General features: G+C 42.2%; 1 protein-coding gene across 3 annotated transcripts in view; it reads left to right on the top strand.

Annotated features, from left to right (window-relative positions):
- Positions 1-23,476, top strand: part of ARHGAP22 (Rho GTPase activating protein 22) — a 153,177-nt gene that overhangs the window by 91,143 nt on the left and 38,558 nt on the right. For 2 of the 3 annotated variants that reach the window (XM_030486294.1, XM_030486296.1), the window contains one exon: positions 16,200-16,376. In XM_030486294.1, coding sequence (XP_030342154.1) covers positions 16,200-16,376 — 177 coding nt within the window. The remainder of the gene's footprint in view (positions 1-16,199; positions 16,377-23,476) is intronic. The other variant, XM_030486295.1, reaches the window with a different exon arrangement.

Raw genomic sequence — 23,476 nt, 5'->3', positions numbered from 1 at the left:
ATCTGATGGCTGCCGATTAGTTAATTTTTGCATGATGTCAACCTATGAGACTTCCAGTGTCTGCCTTCACTATGCTCAGGGCCACTGTCTGTGGACCTCCAGGGGCGGCCATGCTAAAGGCAGGATTTGGGCCTGAGCTCCATTGCCTCTCCTGATCCTTTCTATCTCTGTCTGTTTTCCCCTCTCTGATGTTCTTGAGAGATGAGTGGGTTTATATGCATTAGGGAAGTTGAGAGAGGCTGTCTCAGAGAAAGGAAACGTTCAATCCATACAACATTGTGGTTTGAGGGAAGTAAGGGCTGGGACTGGAGATGAGGATGCTCTATTTCTATAACAGTTGTGTTGAAAAGGGGCCATCATGATTTTGCTCTTATGTTAATACTTTGTCCAGTCAACCATACATCACCTGTTCAATCTAGCAGGGCTAATGGGGAGACGAGGAGCTGGATAGTTTCATTATTAGATGCACCTGGGAGTTGTGGTGGTGTTTGGCTTTACTTCCAATTGTGAACTTGTGTGACTTGACCCTTTGTGTTTTATTAAACTCCTTATCCACATTTCTGGTGGATGCTCCAGTACAAAAGCCTCATCATGAGGCAGAAAAGGGGACTGGATAACTATGTTATCACTTGAACTGGTGAGAGTGTTTTTTTCTAAGACTGTTTCTTTGACTAGAAATCAGTCTTAGAACCCCCTACAAATTAATTCATTCCATAGGTTTGGGATGCAGCAAGGTGCAGACATGTTGTGGTGAAGTATCTGGGATCAAAGCAAGGCATTTGGGTAGAGGATGAGCCCACAGGCAGTCTGAATCCTGGCTGCATGCTCTGCTGCTCTGAGCATTTGGAGGCTCCAAGAAACAGTGTGCTGGACTCCGTGGGTCTGGAGATATGAAAGGAGCTGGCAGGACACCACAGAGACACGTCTGTCATTCGGCAAATGGCTTACAGAGCCATGTAGCTCTGGTGCAAATCTCCCTCATCAGTATTAAAATCTGAGCGGAACTGGGGCTTTATCCAACCGGTATCTAGGCTTTTGTGGGATCCAGGCCACTCTCTCCATAGGGCTCTGAGATTCAACAGCCAGAGCGGCCAGTGCTGCCGAGAAGCATAGTGCTCAGGAGGCAGAGGAGGCCAGCACACTCCTGTGCTGCTCAATGAGCCGTGTGTATGCTGCTGAGAGAGCAGTGACTTCAGCTCACCAGTTAAACCTTTCCAAATAGAGGAGATGCCAGGCAACCACTGTGGATGCCGAGCAAAGGAATGGCTTTTTCAGACACAATACACTCCTAATTTCTGATGTATATTTCCCATTTTGAGAGCACTTCTTTGGTGAGAAGGTGGCTTGCTTTCCATCCTGTGCTGGGGGAACAATCTTCATGCTGTTCAGCTTGTTCTCTCTCATTCTTTGCTTTCTGCTTTCTAGGGTTGGCACTGTCTTTGCAGTTGCACATGACTGATCTTCCAAACAGTATTCCTTGCTTTATGAAAATCAGTGTTTGATTAACCCAGGGTGCCTGGATGTGGTAGTTCTGTCTTTCATTCCTGGTTCTGCTAGTCGCTAGCTAATAACATCCTGGAAATCATTTAGTGTCTCTGTATCTCAGTTCTCCACTGGTATGTAGGAATTTCTCACTGTGGAATTTGCACCTTTTTTTCTTTTAAATACAGAGAAGGCATTTCCAAACTAATGCACAATATAACCTTGGAAAGTAATTTCAACCTCTACTGTGCCTGTTCCCTTGAAACACTAATGTTTAGTTATATTTGAGTAGAATATTCCAGCAACTGAACATCTTTTTGAAATTATTAATAGCTAAAGCATACACTGAAATCACTTCCACTTGCATATAGTTGTCATAAGTTTGCTTGGCAGTTACTGTGGTGTGACTGTTCTTTATCCAAAAAGGGCAGTCCGAACCATGTTGGATACTTTTAATTGATCAGAGAAGTAGCGAGAGCTGGACTGGATGAAGCTGGTCTTGCAATAAGGTATCCTTCAGGGTAAGATGTGTGATATGAAGAGCTCTTTTTACTATCTGCCTCCTGAGAATCAGACTTCACTCATATTTAGGCTCTAATATGGTCAGGACTGGAATATCTGTAAATAGGAGCATTTAAGGCTTACAGAGGTTTTACCGCATTTGCGTATATGCTCACTCCTTATTATTGTTTTCATGTAATATTTTTGTGCCCAGGTACCCAGATCACCTAACTGAAATTGAACTAGGCAATAGAAATATTAAATCTTCTCTCTGGAAGACTGGAGGAGCTATGTCTGTTTGGCAAGTGCTTGCAAATTTGCTTCAGAGACTATAGATGAGTTTTCTCTTAAGGAGAGGTAACTGGCAGGGATCAGAGTTTCAAGGCAATAGTTTACTGCTGTCTTGAGTTCTTGCTTTCACACTGTGAGCTGTTTAAATAAAAATAATGTGAAAAGCTAACCTTCTGTGTCTTTAATGCTAGGGCAATAAAACTGGCTGTAGTCACAAGTGCAACCTTATAGCTCTGTTATTTTTTCACTCATTTTTTTTTAGGGACTTTCAAACTCATCTATTGCTCTCAATAAAAAATGAGAAAGGCAGGAGGAGGTGGCACTTGCCATGCTGCCTCAATTCCATCTGTTACCTGACTGGGGCTCAGACAAGTCATAAAGTCATCAGTGACATTTTTTCCAGCTTGGCAGACCATTAACATAAATGGTTCTTCCATTTCCAAACCTTATCCTCCCCAGCACCCTGTGTACCATAGCTTCACTCCAGATACAGAATTCATTATCTGGAAAGCCGCTGTTTGAATGTAATTTAAACAGGCAGCAGCTCAGCAGGTGTCCCCAAGGTAAGGTAGGCAGCATGCTGCTGGCAGCAGCTGCTGGCTTCAGACTTATCAAGATTTCTTTGTTTTGAAACAGAAACTGGAAGGCTTTTTAAATATACCATGTCATTGGCTGAGCAGATCCTGGTTTCTGGCTGTTATCCTGCCTTTGACTGCAAAGACAAAAATGCTTATAACACATGCTGCCTGTGATGGCTGTATACACTTCTGTGCTCTCAAGAAAGGAACAGGGTGAGGAGAAAGTGAAGGCTTATGAGGCATATACATGTGTCCTATTTCCCACTCTCATTTTACTTAGTGGACCAACTGGGCTCAATGTATCTTTGGAGCAGGCCCACTGATGTCAGCATTGCCCCAATAGGCTTTATGCTTCTATAAACATAAAAATAACCAAATACTTTGCCTATAAAGAGAATTCCAAGCAATAAGGATGATATTCCACCATTGTCACCCAAGTGATAGTTTTCAGTGGCCATAATCTGTGTTATTAGTTCTAATTTATACAGTTAATGTCACTCTGGCAAAAGCAGATAAACTGGCAATCCTGGTATTTCTGAATAGTGTATCACAATGTGCATTGAGCAAGTCTTTTTTGTTCCTTGGACTAAGACCTTCATCTTCTGTATTTGAACATAAAATATGTTGATGGCTGGGTTTCCCTAGATTATGAGAGTCCCAAACTGGCATGTGTAAACTGCATGTGGTAAACCTGCTCTGTCTCTTTACCTGGTACTTGATTCTAAGCTTAGGGAAAGTAGAGATTTTTCAAAAGGTAACATTTCTTGCTCTAGATATAACTGCAATGTAGTTCTATTTTTTGGCTAGCCAGTGTGAATATTTATGTTGCAAATATGCTCTCACACCAGAAGAAAGCTGCACTATCATACTTTGTAGCTGTATGCACCTGTGTTGAGGCTTCAGGACTTTTAGGGCACATTCCTGTGAGTTGTAGTATCTCCTAAATGTTTGTTTCCTTTCTGTGCTCCTTTGTGGAAATTCTTTTAGTTTGCCTTGCTAGTAAAGAGACTACCTTGTTGTGACTGTTACTTAGCTTTGGTCAGCAGCCTTTGCTTGAAGCACAACAAAAACCTCTAAGCTATGGAAGAGCATAAGATGGTTTGAGGGAGCTTCTGGCAGCATAGTGTAGCTTTTAGTAGGTGACAATGTGCTTTGCTAAGACACTGTCCATGCTGGCATAGTAGAGAAGAGGCTGCTGATCCAGCTTTTCAAATACAAGGATTCTCCATCTGCCATCTAACCATTCTGGAGAAAGACTACCAGAACAGAGTACTTAGACTACAGTGCCATGCAGATCTAGGAAGACCAGCGCAAGTTCAAGGATTTCTGCAGGAAGGAGGTCACTTACTGGAGTTTGCCCCAGTCCACGAGTACTGAGATGTACAGACAAAAAAGTCCATACCAGCTCAGAAGTAAGGTTGCTGTTGTCTGGAGAAGCTGTACAGCAACAGGTCAGTGACTTGATCGCTGTTGTGCTGGTGAGCTTTATGAGCTGTGGAGTGGAAGCTTGCAAGGCAATGCTTGAAGCAGTTCTGCTGTGTGATGAAGATTGTGAATAGTCCCAAATTATAAATCTGTTTCTACAAGCAGTCATCACAAACTGTGCTGTGACCTTTAATGACATGCACCTGAGCTTTATTGTCTGCCTCTACATTGTAATGGTGATTATCTTAGCTTGTCAGAAGAGACACTACCTATGTGCAGGCATTTGTCCTATCATGGAGGAGATATGGAAGCATCATGATGGGATGCAATGGAAGGGTACATCTGTAGTATTCAGTATGCTATAGTGGCAGTGAATGCTGCAGACAAGACTACCACTGGGAAATCCACTGAGTCTCAGAGAAAAACATTCTGTGCAATGCTCCCCTGAATTTCAGTAGGAACAAGTTCACCAGCTGAAGACCTCTCTCAGATGAGTTATTGTTTACATAACAGGCTCTTTAATTTCTTGTTTAAATCTGATTTGAATCAGCATGGTTTTGAAAAGTGAGGTTACATCTGCTAATGATTAACCACTCCAAAGGAACTTTTATGGTTCTTTTGATAATGCTAGTAACTGGGAGGAATATTACGAGTTGGTGGAGAGAAATAGAATTGATTTTTCTAAGCATTGTTCTGCTAGTGGTTCACTGACAGCTGTCCTAAAGCACAAAGAATTGAGGCCCTTGCTTTTTGCATCAGCACAACCTTGAGTTCGTTAGCCATCCGCAATTGTGGTCTGGGCGGTTGCAGTGTTAAGCCCAAGGGAAAAGTGTGAACTTTCCTTTTTGCCAAAAAGCACTGTTGCTACAGTGAAAAGTGTGATGTATTACACAGTCATGTTTAGAAGATTCATTAGTTACCCAATGCATAGCCAGATACAAGAGGAGATTGCTATAAAACTGCTATTCTGTGCAAACTGTAACAAACTATGTACTTGGATCAGAATATCCCTGAGCTCTTAAGTTTGGATTTAGATCAGTACTTCCATCTACATTGTCTCATCATTAATATTGGCAAGGGTTTTCTCCAAATTTGCCAACATTTTTCCAAAGGCCTACACTATGTATTCTTTTGCATTTCAGTCCCTTTTCTGCATTAATACAACAAATGGCTTCATTTTTGTAAAAACAAAGTAACTGTTGAGTCCTTGATGATAGCCCATTTATTTGTTGCTGCCAAAACTGTGCTTATAAAGCTTCAGTCATTTCACCGAAGAAAATAATAATGTTTGTAATTGGTTGGCTTGAATTTCTGCAGAACTCTATTCAGTCTACAGATAATCAGAGTCTTTACAGGCTCAGCTAAAAGCTCTGGTGTCTACAGCCTAAGCTGTGGCAGCTGATAGCTTCACTTCCATTGTCATTAGTTCACAGACTAGGGCACTGACTAAGATGGTCCTTTTAAAAATACAGTGAGGGTGTCTTTGGTTTCATGGTGGACTAGGGGAAAGAAAAAATAGGTTTATGAGGGGCAAGGAGGAAGAGAAGATAGTTGTAGAGAGACTTCTTTAGAAGGCATGAGAACCACTTCATTCACATTGGTGAGCAGACCTGGCAAGTGTGAGCACAACAGTTCGAAAAGAATGCAGAAGTTGAATATTATCTCTCCAGTATGAAACTATTAAAAAAAAAGTAGATCAGACTTTGCCATTCTAATGTGGTAAGTAATTTCTTGTCAGGATTTAATATTTCCCTCATCTCTTGTCTTCAGTGTTACAGATTTGAAGAAATTTATGAGAATTAGAAAATTGCTTGTGGTTGCACGGTAATGCATAAAAATTATCCAGTCATTTTCATTCAGATATTTCAAAGCACAAAGTATCATCATCTTTGGTCAGGAAGGAATTTCCTCCCTTATAATAGCATGTAAACATAACCACAGTTGGAATATATAATTTGATACATTCCTCAGAAGTGTTGAGCGCTTGCTGCTTTGGAGAACCACATGGAACTGTGTGGCCTCCTTTGCCACTATTTTCTCAGTCTTTTCTATATATATTTCTAACTTATGTACCCTCAAATAGACAGTTGCTTTAACTTAGATGCCTCCTGCAATGTGTCTTGTAGGGGCAAGCACACAGCTTCTGCCAGCAGGCTGGCCTGAGTCACCTCCCTGTGTGTGACTTCTGGCCTGAGAGAATTCATTTCCTTTCCATACAAGCCAGAGGACAGGGCAATGACCAGCAGCTTTGCATAGTCCAGGCAGTTCCACACTTCAGCACTATTAAGGACTTAGGCTCATTGTAACTCTCCAGATCTGAAATGCATAGAGGAAAAACTGCAAGGGCTAGCTGTCTAGAGTGGAAGAAAGGAGGGTAAGGGAAAGCAGCCTGCTGTTGGTACAAGATTGTTTATGGAATATGCTGGGGAAAAAGCTTCACAACATTTTCTTTCTCCCACTTGTCATTCCCACTTGCTGTCACCCTCACAGACTGCATTTTTGTTGCAGGGTTACGGTAGTCTTTTGTGAGGGGACGAAACGGCTGTTATGTTTGTTTGGGTTTTTTTTTCCAGCACACATGTAGAAGAGGACTGAAGTTGTCCTTTTGTCATTCTGAGACAAATACTTCATGAGGTGAACAGCTCCCTTAAAGCTGGTGACATGTCAGTCCAATTTTGAGGGAAAGGTTTGTGTTCTCTGGGGCTCAAGTTTGTGCAACTGGAAGAAGCTGAATGACAACTATGCCTGGGCTCCTGACACCTTCAGATTCTTTTCCAGCAGGAACTTTGTTTTTCCGGTAAGAAGATGGTGGCAAGGTGGTAGATCCCTGTTATCCTGGCTGGCAAAACAGTTAGTGTCAGCAGAGGCAACACTATACCCTAAATTTGCCCGCTTGTCAGCAGATAGTGCTGGTGAGAGGCAGTTACTGTGCCATTGCACTCTGAGAGCTCCTCCTAAAAAGCCGCTGCCATCTCTGTTATGATCTGAGTTTTGAAGTGAACATATTCAGTCTCCACTGTAACCCCCTATCAAGAGACCTTGTTTGAGTCAAGAGCCACAAGGGTTTAATTGAGCAAACTGTCACTTGTTTGACAGTCTAACCCTCGAGGCATCATAGACATAATTAGAATATCAGTGCTGAAGATTTCACACCCGGGATGAAACACACAAGTAGCAGAGAGGTGAAGTGGTGTTATACAGCTACTAACAATTGCTGGTATAGTAGTTGCTCCTCATGTTAATTATTGTTGATCAGTTTGTCTTTAGAATAGTTCTGCTGGCATCCTAAACTAGCTGTGACCATGTTGGAGAGATTTCATCTCTTGCTACTAGCTAATAGAAGCTAATACAAAACTCAAACAATAACAATACAGCTTGCTTATAGGGATACTGTATGGAGCTGGAAGCATGTTTCACAGGCTCCCAAAACCACTCTAGTTAGGGAGGCAGCATGATCACTCTTAATGGCTGTTTCTTTTGTGAAGCAAAGTAATTGTGGGCAGAAGCTGGAGGGAATGGTGCATGAGCTGTGTTCGTACAAGAAAGATACTACATCCTTGAGAAAAAAAAAATAATGTGTTTAACAGGTGCATATTTATGCCTGGGCTCATCTCAATCCTAAATATTGGGCTGCTGCAGTAGAAATGGCCTTCCCACATTGTGAGTTCACCTTAGCCAGGTTAAACTGTACTTTGTGGCCATAGTGAGCAGCACATCCCAGGCAGCATAGCAGTCTCCTCTCTGAAATTTCAAATAATTAAAAAAAAAGGAGGCACAAGAGCATTGGAGTACTATTGCAATAAATGTTTCTAATGCCAGAAGTGTAACTTAAAAATGAATGAGCCTTTTTTTACTGCAGCTTCTCACAGTTCAGCCTAAGGCAGATAAAGCACATGGAAAAATCAACTTAAGCAGACTTAAATGTTACAAAGTACTGAACATATGTAAGCAGGTTTTATAAGTATGGGATTTGTAGAGTTTGAGTGCAATGCTACTTGCTTTTCCTTTAAAGTACTTGAAATTGTTTTCCTCCCTTCCTCTTATCTTACATCTTTTTTTGTTTGCCATGGTTCTCAGAGCGTGGTCACTTACCATCATGTGGCCTACCTGGAATGTGGGTTTGTTTATTTTCAAGATTTTGGTTTATTTGAATTGATTGATACCCCTAACCAGTTGTTCAGTTTAATAGATGAGTCTAAAGTAATATAGGTCACACACACTGTCAAGAAAGTCACCTATGTCATCATGTTTGAAAAATCATGGCAGTCAGGTGAAGTTCCTGATGACTGGAGAAAGGGAAATATAACCCCCATTTTCTAGAAGGGGAAAATGGAAGACCTGGAAAACTATGGACCAGTCAGTTTCACCTCTGTGCCAGGCAGGATTATGGAGCAGATTCTTCTGGAAAGCATGCTAAGGCACGTGAAAAACAATGAGGTGGTTGGTGGCAGCCAACATGGCTTCACTAAGGGGAAATCCTACTGGACCAATTTGGTGGCCTTCTATGGTGGGGATACAGAACTGATGGACAGGGGCAAAGCAGTTGATGTCATCTACCTGGACTTGTGCAAAGCATTCGACACTGTCCTGCACGACATCCTTGTCTCTAAACTGGAGAGACATCAATTTGATGAATGGACCACTCAGTGGATAAAGAACTGGCTGGATGGCTGCATGCAAAGAGTTGTAGTCAATGACTCAATGTCCAATTGGAGACCAGTAATGAGTGGTGTCCCTCAGGGGTCGATGTTGGGACCTGTCTTGTTCAACATCTTTGTCAGTGACATGGACAGTGGGATTGATGCGCCCTTAGCAAGTTTGCCGGCGACACCAAGCTGTGTGGTTCGGTTGATACGCTGGAGGGAAGGGATGCCATCCAGAGGGACCTTGACACGCGCGAGAGGTGGGCCGATGCCAACCTCATGAAGTTCAACAATGTGAAGCGCAAGGTCCTACACCTGGGTCGGGGCAATCCCAGGCACTGCTACAGGTTGGGCAGAGAAGAGATTCAGAGCAGCCCTGCGGAGAAGGACTTGGGGGTGTTGGTTGTTGAGAAAACTGAGCATGAGCTGGCAGTGTGCACTCAGCACAGAAAGCCAACCGTATCCTGGGCTGCATGAAAAGGAGTGTGACAGGTTGGACAGTGCTTTGGGCACCATGGTCTAGTGTGAGGCATCCCTGCCTATGGCGGGGGGGTTGGAACTAGATGATCTTACGGTCCTTTCCAACACTAACCATTCTATGATTCTGTCTCCAGCCAGGAGAGTCAAGCTAACCTGATAAAATTTTTGTGTATAAAAGGCCAAAGATTAAACCAAATCTTCATATCTTGCATTTGGCATACACTTGATCCTGGCAACTGAAATAGACTAGCCTTAGGTTTTTAAGGGTTTTCTGTAGTCTGTGTACCAGTACAGAAAAACTGTAGTGCCTCTGTTCATGTTTAGTCTTGTCAGAATTTTTGCATAAGAAACCACGATTCTGAGGTCTAATCTCTTTGTTGGTGTTTTCTTAAAGCAGTTTAATAACATCTGAAACCACAGAAGGTGTGAGGGGAGAACAGATCGCAGGGCCTTTGGATTAGTTTATAGATGGCAGTGATTTTAGAGTGTTTGCTTGCCTTTGCTATATTCTCTAGGATGAGGTCTAAGATCTTGGATCTAAAAATCATTTAGGAACTCATAAAAATCCTCAGCAAGGAGTTTTATTTGAAAATTTTATCATCTTCTACTTGTAACTATCATTAAACCTGGTGGATTGAAAAGTGTTTAAGGAAATTAGGCATTTATATTTGACTGAAAAGTCAATGATATTTTAGTACATGCCTGTAAATCCCATCCTAAGAAAATCTGAACTGTGTCAATTTATGAGCTGAATTTACTCAGTACAATAAAAGGTATTTATGATTTCATTTTCCTCATTGACATATCCAAATAAAAGTTGAATGTTAGAATCCCCTCAAACTCTTTCCAAACCCTTCACCTACAAAGGTACACATTTCTTTAGGAAAAAATGCTATTATGTTGTCTACTGGAGCTGAGAAACAAGAAATGTATTTTGATTCAGAGCTTGTTTCTTTCAGTTGCACTCCATAAATTTCCCCTTCTGTTAAAGGATCACCAGAAAAAAACAGCAGAAAAGCAGTGGACTTATTGGTTGTAGCAAACTCCATGCTGATGGTAGGTTAACCCAAGATTCAGGTATGATAGACAGGGTCTGTCTCTAGCATTCAGGCTTTTGGAAAACTTTGGTTCATGGGACAGTCCTAAGGATAGAGGTTCAACATTAATCAGAATCAAAAGCAATGTTCTAAGCACTCTTAATGACCTTTTGCTTACTAATATTTCTAGTATCTTTTTCCTTAATGCAAAGATCAAGACGGGGGTTTTGGTTTGGGTGTCTTTTTCTCCTGCTGTGCAAAGAAAGATTCCCCCTAATGGAGCTGCCCTTAATCTTGAAAGAATTAATCTACCTCATTTTTCACCTTCTTTCATTACTGGGGAGATCTGAGAGCCTTGAATGTGATGCTTTTAAGACAATCATAGAGAAAAGGTCAGTAAACATGAATCATTGCAATTGTTCTTCTCAGCTGTGGGTGCTAGTTTTTATCCATTTGTCAAGATCTTTGTTGCTGCTTGTCTACAATCAAAGGTTTGCTGTCACTACTTGCTTTAGTACTGAGGGCAAACATGTCAGCTGGACCTTGCTTTACCCACCAGCCACCCCTTTCATAATTCAGCCTCAAACTGCCATTTGCCTCCTCATGTACGGCAGCAGCATGCACATGGCCAGCTAAATTTCACTCTTACTGAAAATACCACTCTACTATCCACACCAAAGCAATGCAAACATGTAAATATATACACATACACAAGTATTTGTAATTGTGTAAATTTTCAGTAGAGTTGATACAATGACAATACACAAGCACATCAGTAACCAGAATGATGTAAGAAATGAGTGAAAAGCAAACCAGATGGGGGGGGGCGGAAGGAAGGGAAATGGTATGAACAAAAAAAGAAGCTGCCAACTTCAGCAGAACCTGACAGCAACTCTGAGAACAGAAAAGTTCCTCCTTTTACGTGAAATGGGACAGGAACATTTCCTGCTAGGAAGTTCAGTCCTGTTCCCCCTGAACTTCTGTTGCCATACAGACAAAGGGGACCCTGGCTTCACAAATGTTGATCTCAAAATTAAGCCTCTGTGAATGAAGTTCAAGGCAACGAAAAATTCCACTGTTTCCTCATTGGAAACAGCTGTTTAAAGGGACAGATGCAACTGAAGGTTCTTCAAACAGGGACACAGGGCAGGACAGGTAAATACATCATAATGGCAGCCTTATGCTTTGCACTTTCCAGTGAATGCATACCAGACTAAGGATGATCAAAAAAGGAAGAGTTTTCAGTAAATAGGCCTTTGAGGTGTATTGTGATTCCTGCTGCTGTTGCTTCAGCAAGTCACTTAGCCCCAGTGTTTCAGTATTTCATCTTCCCTGTTGTGGGGTATGGGGAAGAGCTGAAAGGAGGACTGTTACTAAGGATTAGGATGTGGCACGTTACTCTGAGGTGAACACTGTACAGCTGACATCAGCAGCAGATGGCTTCAAGGCCACATGAAGTGCAGTTGCACAAACCACATAAGCAGATGGCATATGAGAGCAATTCTGCCAGCTTTTAACTAGTCTGGGCCTGGAAGAGAGAGCATTCGTGCAGTGCAGCTAGAGGCTTGGAGGTATGTTGTTCCCTCAAGCCAAAGATACCTACCAGTGTATGTAAAGCAACTTGACAAAGGTACCTTGAGAGAAGGGTGGCAAAGCATTGGAGTCAGCTGGGATCTGTAGTCGTTTTGATGGTGAGCAATAACAAAATAAGTGCCTTAATCTTTCTAGGCTATTACATTTACTGTATGTACTTGTATGGTTGCTGTCACCTTTCCCAGTCTTGAAGTTGTTCAGTTTCCATACATCTGGGAAGGAGTTAGGTAGTGCTGCCAACTTGCTTTATTGAGTGGGATGGAATCCAATACATCTTGTCCAATGTGCACCGAAAAGCTGCAGCAGAGCAGGTGATTCAATGCAGGATCCACTGGTCATAGGTTAGTGCTGAAGCAGGTGGACTATTCATCCCCAAAGTTAAGCCCCCTACATCTATCAAGGTGCTTGTGCTCTGTGTTTGCAGAGAGTTTCATTTTTCCTGTGGTCTGGAGATGAAAGTAGCTTTGAGCAGAAGGACTGGAATGTTTTCCCATGGCAATCCTGAGTTGGTCTCTGAAGGCCAGTCTTGTTTATATGGGAGCTTGACTAAAGATGAGTGAGAAGTTCTGTTCAAGGAATGAAAAAGCCCTTGTCTGTGCCTAGAACCGCTAGCAGAGTGTTTCTCCCTATCACAGTGCTGAGTAGCCAGAGCCCTGTTTGATTCACACAGTAGAAGTAGCACTTGTGCACTTCATGGTTAGAGTCTGACAGCAACCCAAGTAAGGGCTGGAGCTCCGTTAGTAGTAGAGAAGAGAGTTAATTGCAGTATCTGAATGCAAACTTCATCCTGCTGTGAAAGGCAAAACTAAAGTTTCATATTCAAGTGTTTCTAGGCAGGAAAGTTTACAATTGTTTTCCCAAAACAATTCCTGAAGACTAGGGTGTTTGAACTGATAGAGAGTTGCATTGCAACTCAAATCTGAAACCCACAAGATCCTCGTTTGGATCTAAGCTCAGAGAAGAAAACATCTGTGAACTTCAAGTAAAATTCTGGACTTCTGAAGAAGGTGTATATGGCATTGTTTCTTTGTTTGTTTTAAGAATTTTTAAGTGTTTGAATTTAGTCGTTTCTCGTTCTTGTGGATGACTAAGACTCAAGACCTGTTGAATGTTACAACAGCGTAAAGAGTCATATCTTAACTCTGCCTTTTAGGGAACTCTAGTTCTGCTTGTTGCGTCAAGGATGTGGTGAAAGGAGCCAGCTATGTGTGGAAAGGAACATGAATAGAATGTTGGGGTTTTTTACATAGTTTATAGAGGGGGTCTGCATGCTCTGCAACTGCATAGTCGTGTCATGTTAACATATGAGGCTTTGTCTAAGAAGTAATTCTGAAGTGCATTCTTGTTTCTAAGCTATCCTCTGCATGTGGAGTTGTCTTCATTTGCTTGTACTTATGTGACTAATCACTACTGACTCTCCCACAGGCAGCTTGTAGGGTCATGACCTTGCTCCTATTTAAAGTTCCAGTGGGGAAAGCCAACCACAGAGGAACTATATGGAGTTTTTGGCAAAGTCTCAGGTCTAGCATGTACAGGAATCTTTTTTTCTCATCCTGTTTTTACTTTCTACAGACTTAAATAGAAGTATAAATGGGGTTTTTTCCCCCTAAATGTCCACAAAGATTTAGAAGGCAGCTGGCTGGCCCAAAGTAACATCTTAAGGGAAGGGGAGTTGTAGTCAGGTCCCTGTGGTACAGTGATTCAGTGGGAAGATGCTGAGACACGGCTGCTGCAGAAGTCCAGTAGAAAATCCTCTTCATCATTCTCTGCTTATTATGCTTCAAATAGCAATTTTTGTATGGGTTGATTCAGCTGTTCTGACTAACTTTGCAGTCTTTAAATAATTTGAAACTAAGCTTCTGGTCTCTTTTGCCTACCCAAGCTTTTCTGGCTTGGATGGGCAAGATTTCAGCTGGGTACCTTTAAATTTATAGAACAGGATCTGTGTTTACTTTGATTAAGCTCAGTTGTTTGCTGGTGGTGTGACCTATACAGTACATGAGGTTTTTTGAGACTATGTCATTTGATAGGACAAGAGGAAATGGCCTCAAGCTGTGCCAGGGGAGGTTTAGATTGGATATTAGGAAAAATTTATTCACAGAGAAGGGTAATCAGGTATTGTAACAGGCTGCCTAGGGAAATGGTGGAATCACCATCCCTGGAAGCGTTTCAAAACCATGTAGATGCGGACCTCAGTGACATGGTTTAGTGGTGGACTTGGCAGTCTTGGGGTAATGGTTACTTAAACCATAAAAGACTTAAAGGTCTTTTCCAACCTGGTTGATTCTATGATTCCTTTGAAGAGCTAGCTTGAGCTCAAGGCCATCTATCTACCTGAAGCCATTTCTGATGTGTGCTGAGGATTGTGAAGTCTTTTTCTTGCTATCATGTCTCCTCTAAGATATTTGGCACAGGAATAGGTCTGCCAGGTAAACTACAAGAATTAGACCTCATGACCGCTGCTTTCCGCATGAGGCTGAGTATGTTAGTAAAAGAACTAAGCTGTGACAGGAGTTTCACAGACTGTAATTTCCAGATCTGACAGTTCTGTATGCAAAGGATGAAGTATGTCCTCCTTGAAGTGTGGACTATGGTGGCACATTGATCTATTCAGATGCTGGCATCCTAGCCTTGAGATAGAGAGCTCTTCAGCTTCATATATCTTAAGGAATACGAATAATTCAGTAAACTTAAATTGGAAGACTGTCCGAGAGAATGCTATAAGGAAAGAAGCAGAATTTGGATACCTGAAGGGAAAAAGCATTATGGCTTTTGTTTCTTTACCTGCATGCCTAGTCCCAGGTGACTGTTGTCTCTCTTCATTACTGAAGGACTGCCTCAGGTTCCCAGTTCAGTGAATTGCTTCTCAAGAGCTACCAAATCCTTCCCAACACATCTCAGCTTATACCTTTTGCTTTGCAAATCAGTGTATGATCCTTAAGTGTGTCTAGGCCAGGAAACAATAGCAAGAAAAAGTACTTCCTTGGCTTGCAAGCAGCTCCCAGCTTGCTCCTTTCCCTAGATTACCAAGGATTTAGGAGGAACACATTATGTGTACACTAAATCAGTTCTGCAGAAACCACCACATACCATCGTGCTGCTCTTATCTCTAAATTCCATGGACAGGCAATCTCAGCTGCTCAGCACAGGCTGGCGGCTTTAGCTTGCCAGTAGGTACTGAAAGCCATGTAAGCGTGGAAATGACAGTGACACAACAGCTAAGATGTTATCTCCATAGCAAAGCCAAAGGCAGTTTCCATGGTGATGGAGAAGCTCCAGGCTGCTAGTGATGCAGCTGCTGTGTTGGACGAGATCAGTAGCCTTTTTATACAGAGGCTGCTTCAATAAAGCTTTTTTTTATTTATGTGGTCCTCCTTAGTTTGTATCCAGTTCTGGAACATAAAACAAAAGGCAAGAGGGAGATTTAAACTCACTGAAGTTGGGTGCTGACCTAAAATGAAAATGGGAGAAGGGTGAAAATGCTTCTTGTATCCACAAGTGACAGATGTGTATGAGAGTTTGAATGCATTTGAGATTCTGTGTATTTGATATTCTGGTCAGTACTTTCCTGAGATATTGCATGCCAACAGTAATAGCTCCTAAAGTTATTTCAAGTGGGAGAGTCAGGTTCATATGCTCAAGTTTTAACTCCTGTTAAAAATGCTCCTTCTGAACTGGATCCAAAATCAGTATGAAGGGGTTTGGTTTTGGGTTTTTTTTTTTTCATATTGAGACTAGAAATCCCAGGGACTTGGGGGAAGTGGATGACCTTGTGACTTCTGCATCCCAAGCACTAAATTGTCTTGCAATTCATTTAGTCCCCCCTTTGGGTAATTATTTCTCAATACCTCAATGTAGGTATGTGGAATTCATTTCATGCTCTTCCAGTAGGGTCTTACAGTCTGTGCTTTTACTTTGCTTATCGCTGGGACAAGCAGGTACAACATCTCCAGATTCCCACACTGGAAAATGTGCATTTTGCACTTCTGCTTTAATCTTCTATCAACCTGTGCTTTGTGGGTGCTGCAGCACATGACTAGGAATTGTGTGTAAAACTGCTCGTTTAAAACAACAATTTGATCATTTTGACCCAGGCTTTTGGTGGTTTTAAACACTGGTTGCTCTCTTCTGAACTAGGTGTTAAAAGAGATTTGTATTTTGTCTTTCAGGTGGTGCAGGGGACCGGGAAAAGATGCCTGTCAATCATGAGGCTTTCCTGCTCATGGCTAATTCCCAGAATGAAATGGAAGATTGGGTGAAAGCCATCCGACGGGTTATATGGGCTCCATTTGGTGGAGGTATTGCAAATAGCTCACATGCACATAAATTAAAACATTTGCCTCAAGGTAAAACATATTCTTGTGATACTAGGATATGTGTAACACTTTAAAATCACTGAGATGCCTAGATAAGCTCTTGATTGTCTGAAGTGTTTTGCAGCAAGGGCATTGTGTTGGGTTTTTTTGCCAAAGGGGGATGGAAGGAAATGGGAAGGGAGGGCACATTCAGACTATATAACTGATTCAGAAATGGGTGGTGATAATAAACATACCACTGTTGTCAGTACTCAGTTTTTTACAGCTCATTATGAACTATTCTGTGGACCTTTCTTAACCTGATGGACATAAAGGAGTGTGCCCAGTTGTCTCAACTTTCTACCACAAGGGCAGATGCCCATCTTTATTCTCTGTACAGCCAGAGGCAGCAAAATTTTTCATCTAGCTAATGTAGGGCCCAGTTGAGAAGACAGAGCTTCCACTGGCTTCAGTGGGGTGTAGCCTGAGGAAGAACAGTTAGGGTCAGACTGAGTGAACACCTGTAAGATAATAGAGCTGTTAACAATTCCTGTAGTTAAAATGTACAAAAAAATCCAGACTCTCAATCCAGTTTCTCCCATTTTCATTGATACTATACCACAATCTTCAAGTTGTTAAGTCAGTAGATTAGGTAGGAGGCGTTTTTGTGGTTTAGCATAGACGGGTTCATGTATGTTTTCTTCTGGGTACGCTATTGGTGATAGCAGCTACTGTCTTGGTACTGGACACTCCAGGCTTTGAAGTGACGTGTGCTGCTCGTGGAGTTCATGCAAATAGTGCTATCAGCTGCAGATAGTGACATCGACCTCTTTTGAGAGGTACAGATAAAAAAGTGCCAGATAAAGGTTAGGTAACACAATTACTTCTGCTGAAATGAAGTTACTAGTTTTCCTGGATCTAGGGAGGGAAAAAAGTTACCTTGGTGCAACTGAGGGAGGCCGAAATACCACCAGGTCACTAAGAAGACCCAGTGTTTGTTAGTAACTTTTATCTTGGTTGGGGTTTTTTGTTGTTTTTTCGTTTGGTTTGGGTTTGTTTTGTTTTCCATTTAAGTGACTCTTATGATTTTGAGTCTCTGATTTGGTTTGTCTGGAGGAGATAAAATCTCTATTGATGATGTAATTTTTTTCCTAGGTCCTTCTTTCACTTAGCAGAAAGGGTGTATGTACAAAAGGCAGCTTGTACCTGATTCTCGGAGGCTGCATGTGATGCTTTTCTGCTGTGGGCAAAACCAGCCCTTTTCACTAGTAGAAATTGATCTACGAGGATTTTTTCTCAAAAATGAGTATGTGCTTGTTTTGCTTTCTTTCTGAAGTTGAGTCCACAGTGAAAGGTCTTTTAGGCTCTGAGCTCAGTGCGGGGCCTTGCACTTCATCAAAAGTCTTAGAATCTCAGAGACAGTATTTCTGTGGCCATTTGTAGTGGACCTTACAGTATTTCACAGCTTTGCTGTGTGCATCAAATAAATACTGTGAGGAAGAAGAAGGCATTCAGTCATGACAAATAGTACACATTCCAGCAACAGCATCGTTCTCTAGGGCATGATGTTGTCAGCACTGCTAGTATCAGTGCAAATTTGGCTTCTTTTTTGTTAGTGTTCATGTTTTGTCAGTCTCTTGGAATAGTTCCAGAGCAGGCATCTTTTCTAAAGTATTAAAATACTAAATAATTTAAAATTGTAAGATTTTAGAAACAAAACCACAAGAACAGCATGAAGATAGAGATGGATTTCTTTTTTGATGTTTGTTTCTTTATAAGGACAGTATTGTCTTAATTAATCTGCTCTTTTTCTATACCTCTAAACTTCCCTGTAGCTACCAGATAACAATTTGGTTTTCCTTAAAATGGAAACTTACTCCCACATTTGATTCCAGGAACAGGGGCTTTGCAAGATACCAAAAAACATAGAATGAAATCATGAGAATGTGGGAGCTGGGCAGTGCAGGGGGCAATACAGCAGCTGCTGTTTGTTGCTGTTTTCAGATGCTACAGTTTTGATCTGGTTCCATCAATGTCAATATAAAGGCTGCTCCGGCTGTTGGTGAAAAGCTGGCCTAAGTCCTGTAGAAGAGAAGCAATGGTATTTGCAGAGTTGGAAAGAATTGTAATTGTACATTGATATTTTTCCGCTATCTGTAGAAAAAAATCTACGTAAGAATATGGGCGCATCCTCCGTGGTCAGCCTGGCCTGAGCTTGCTGCTCAAATGCATCAGTCTAAAGCTAGTTTGGCTATGTCTGCTGTATAGTCCAAGCTGCATGAACAGATTCTTACTCTCTGGTTTCATTGTTTCTCTGAGGTGACTGAAGTGCTAGCTGCTGTCAGGATTCATCTTTTCCCCACCTTGCAACCACGTGTTCCCACATTTCATTCTGCTAGTGCTAGAGGTTATGCAGCTGTGCAGTAGGAAATGACCTTGTGGAAAAAATAAGGGGGGAGGGGTAGTTTAGTTTGTACGTGGATTGGCTCCCTGGCCCTGCTAACCATGCACTGCAGGACTAGTTCCAACACAATGAGGACAGTGGGGAGAGATGATGGGGTGGAAGAGGGCATGCTTGTTCGTTCTGACTGCAACCCGCACATTAATTGGCTCTATTCTGCTCTCATGAGACCTCACCTGCAGTACTGCATTCAGCTCTGGAGCCCCAAACACAAGAAGGACCTGGACCTGCTCAAGGAACTCCAGAGGAAGCCGTAAAGATGATCAGTGTGCTGGAGAAGACAGGCTGAGAGAGTTGGGCTTCTTTAGCCTGGGGAAGGGAAGGCTCCAGGGAGACGTTATAGCAGCTTTCCAGTACCTAAAAGGGGCCTACAAGAAATCTGGAGAGGGTCTTTTTACAAGGGTTTGCAGTGACAAGGGGGAATAGATTTAAACTGACAGAGGGGAGATTTAGATGAGATATTGGGAAAAAATTCTTCACTATGAGGGTGGTAAGGCGCTGTCACAGGTTGCCCAGAGAAGCTGTGGCTGCCCCATCTATGGAAGTGCTCAAGGCCAGTATGGACAGGGCTTTGAGCAGTCTGGTCTAGTGGAAAGTGTCCCTGCCCATGGCAGGGAAGTTGGAACTGGATAGTCTTTAAGGTCCCTTCTAACCCAAACCATTCTATGATTCTGTGAAACCATGGAGCTGCATCCTCAGTCTCTTTGCACTTCACAAAGTATTTGTAGGAATGTCAATAACTAGGAAATAGTTAAGATGTTCAAACCATTGTTTCCAAATGGTTTTAGACAGTTTAGGGGAATGATCAAACCTGCTCCTCCTCCTGTCAGAATCAGAGCAGGACAATTTCTCTGAGTGAAATCCCAGCTTAGCTCAAAGGTGGAGAACATAGCTGTCTCTGTGTTTTAATTGAATAATTTGAACTCTGCTGTGCTACCACCACTAATTTGAGAGCCAAGTCTTATCTATCGACACTTTTTAATATATGAAGCTAAAGGGGTAAGGGAAGGAATTAAAAAGCAGGCTTCATTATTAATATGTAAATATCCAGCCCTGGAGAAGGTTGATATGGTGTGAAAATGAATTATGCCAAGATAAAAGAGGAGGCTTAGCCACACTTTAATCTTTCCTGATGTACTGAAAAAACATAAAAAGGTTGAGGGTATCTCCTTACGTGTTGATGCGGGCACATGAACTGTGTTTAAAGGTGAACAGCAAAGGCTTCTCAAAATAAAACAGAAAACTCCTCAAAGCTGCTGAGGATCTCAGGTTATTAACAGGAGACACATTCATGCTCAAAAGCCATATGAAATGTGTGCTTTGAAGTACACTTCAAATGTGGCCTTAAAATAAAATTCTAGAGTTCCTAAGTCTTTTGAAGAAAAGCTGTCTTGTTTGTGGGGAAAATAATTTCTAACAAGTTTTCCTGGGTTTCAGGCTCCTGAATTCTTGAGTCTAGTCCATCTCATTCAGAGCAGAAGATTTTGTAAACTGAGATTTGAGAGTACTCTGTATGTTTTGATTATGCCTTTAAGAGCAGAGTTTGTCACAGTGGCTTGATAAAAGTGAGTTTTGGAGCAATTCTGACAGAGGGTGATTAAAACTGTTCCCCGTGACCCTTCTCACCTCCATGATGAACAAATTTTGCCCAGAGTTTTCACCAGTGAAAGTTTATGTGGAGAGTCCCTCTATGTCCTACAGTCGTGCTGTTCTGCAGCTGCTTTTTTAATACGGAGTGCTTGTAGCAGTGCCGTAGTGCTAAATGCAAAGGGTTTGTGGCCACAGGCTTGAGTGAGAATGAGCCTTCCAGTGTCTTCTGAAGGTGGATGCATTGAAAGTGTTCAGTGTAGCTGTGGGGAGAGGATGTAATTTCTCATTCTACATGTACGGTGGAGCTGTACTTCTACTCTGAAGAAATTCAACTACCTTAAGGAAACCGCTTTCCATCTGCTCACCTCTCAGTTGGCATGCCTTCCTCATTTTTGTCTTGCATCAGATGTAAAACATAGTGTGTCTAGGTCTGAATTTTTGGCCATGAGGAACAAAAGCTGAGTTCTTTTGGTGCCTGAATTGAAAACTGAGTGGCATAACTCTCACAGCCTAGCACTGTCACCAGCACTGCATGGGGACAGAATTGTTCTGTGTTAATCTTGTGTTATGTTTTCTTCTGCTTACATATTCCTTCTTGCCACGAGCAGTTCCTTGCTCCTTTGCCAGAAATGCATGTCACAGCTCCTTTGTTTCTCCATTACCTTATCTTAATTTCTCCTCATCATCATCCCAAGCTTTCATCAGCTCCTTGTGATGGAGGGGAGGTGAAGAAGTTGGAAGGGACGTGCTTCCCTTAGGCAAACGGCAGGGAGTTTTACCCTGTGACAAAGTAATTGTGCTGCAAGAGCTCCACGAGTGGTTTCTCCATTCAGGAGGAATAGTCACTGTTGAACTGGTTGGGTCTAAAGAAATGTCCACTGATGAAGCCACTCTACACAGTATTAATTCCAGTCCTCTTCTCCATTTATATAAAACATGATGTGTGGATTCTTTCTTTTTCTGCTAGCAAAACAATGCACAGAATGTTTCTGCTGGCAACCAGGGCTCTGTGCAGACCATGTCTTGTGTTAGGGGAGAGCTGCAAACTCTAGGGGACAAGTCTCTGAGGTGTAATTTAATACCTAGCTCAATGATAATATGGGAACTGGAAGAATAGCCCTACATAAGCCTAATTAGGAATCCTGTTTTAGATGAGTAAATGTCTTTCAAATAACATTTGCATGAGAGCAAAACATGACGGTTTAGAAGGGTCAGGTATTGGTATTAGTTGCATGTCCACCAGGATGCCAGACTGTTTAGGAGCTAGGATACGATGTTAGGTCTTGGGAATCTGAGGTTTAATTTCTCCACCTGTAAGATGGGGATTTTCCAGTAAGAGCATCATGAGCATAGAATTGTATCAGTGAATTTAAGATGTTAAGATACCACAGCAATGAAGAAGAGGGAGATGGCTTGTGTTACCTGCCCAGTATGAAGGCAGGGAGGAGGTTTCTGCTCCATGTCTTGCCAGAGGGCTCCCCCAGAGTGACAGACTCAAGTAGGATTCCTGACCAGGCCAAGAGCAGCCCCTTCACTTGGTGGCAGGGTGGGCTTCCCTTGTGCAAACTCCCACAGGTGTGTGGGGGAGTGATGGTGGGTGTTTGTTGTACCTGATATGTGCCATTATCTCTGTATAGAGACAGCTGGCGCCTGATGCAGCTTATCAGTGTTTGCTCTTCAGTGTTGTCTCATGCTGGGAGATGGGATCAACCAAAGGAAGAGAAAGATGATGGGGGTTATGAGTTTAGATATGTGTCCAGGATGAGGGGATGCATGAATCATCTGTGAGGAGGTGCTGGTTAGCCTTACCCTATGCAAAGATATCACAGAGGGTAAACTTGTGGATACAGAAACTGAGACCCTAAGTAGAATTAAAGTAAGTTGGGAGTGGATCTTGCTGCTAAAACTGCTTACAACAGAGAAAGTTTTAAGATCTGTTTCTGAGATCTGATTAAATTATCTTTTTCTAACTTATCTCTGTCAGGTATATCTGGGCCTTCTATTACTGCTTTATGACCAAAATATTTTGCCATCATGACACAGCCTTGAGGTAGGGAAAGGCTATTGACCGTGGTTTTTTTTGTAAAGGAGGAATCTGAGGTATTGAGCAATCAAGACACTTGCCTGAGGTCACATTGACTATCTGTGAAAGAACCACTTTGAAAGCATCGTTCAACAAGGCAAATAGAAGGATGTCAACCATGGACCTCAGGAGAGCATACTTAGGCCTTCTTAGGGATATGCTTGAAAGAATCCCATGGGATATGGTCCTGGAGAGAAGGGTCCAGAAGATCTCCTTTCAAGGATTCCTTCCTCCAAGCTCAATAACAATCTTCCCCCATGTGCAGGAAACCAAGCAAAGGTGTCAGAAGGCCTGCATGGATGAAAAGTAGCTCTTGGCAAAGTTCATACCTAAAAAAAAAAAGCATGCGAGAAGCGGGAGCTAAAGCTCCCCTGGAGTTGAATCTGGTGGAGGCTGTGAAGGGCAACAAGAAAGGCTTCTTTAGGCATATCAACAAAAACTCAAAGACCAGGGAAAATATGGGCACACTACTGAAAAAAACAGGAGACCTGATGACAAAAGCATAAAAAAGGTCAAGGTACTCAATGCCTTCTTCACATCAGACTTTACTGGTAAGATTTGTCTTCATCATTCCCTAGCCCCTGATGTCAGTGGGAAAGCCTAGAGCAAGAAATACCTCTCCTGAGTAGAGGACAATCAGGATAAGAAACATTTAAAGAAAATGGATATACCCAAGGCCATGGGACCTGATGGGGTGCATCTGTAAGTGCTGAGGGAGCTGGCCAATGTGTGAGGCCACTCTTGATAATGTTTGAACACACATGGTGATAGGGGAAGTCCCTGAAGACTCCTGTATTCAAGGGCAGGCAGGAGCAACTAGGGAACTACAGGCTGGTCAGCCTCACCTATGTTGCTGGGAAGGTGACAGAGCAAACAAACCCAGCAATCATTTCCAGACATATTAAAGTCAAAAAGGTGACTGGGAGTAGTCAGCATGGGTTTATGAAGGTGGAGTCATGTTTGACCAACCTGACAGCTTTTTACAATGAAGTGGTGGATGAGGGAACAGCAGTGATT

This window comes from Strigops habroptila, chromosome 5 (assembly GCF_004027225.2).
Source record: "Strigops habroptila isolate Jane chromosome 5, bStrHab1.2.pri, whole genome shotgun sequence".
NCBI classification, from domain to species: Eukaryota; Metazoa; Chordata; class Aves; order Psittaciformes; family Psittacidae; genus Strigops; species Strigops habroptila.
This window is presented reverse-complemented; position numbering and strand designations above follow the sequence as displayed.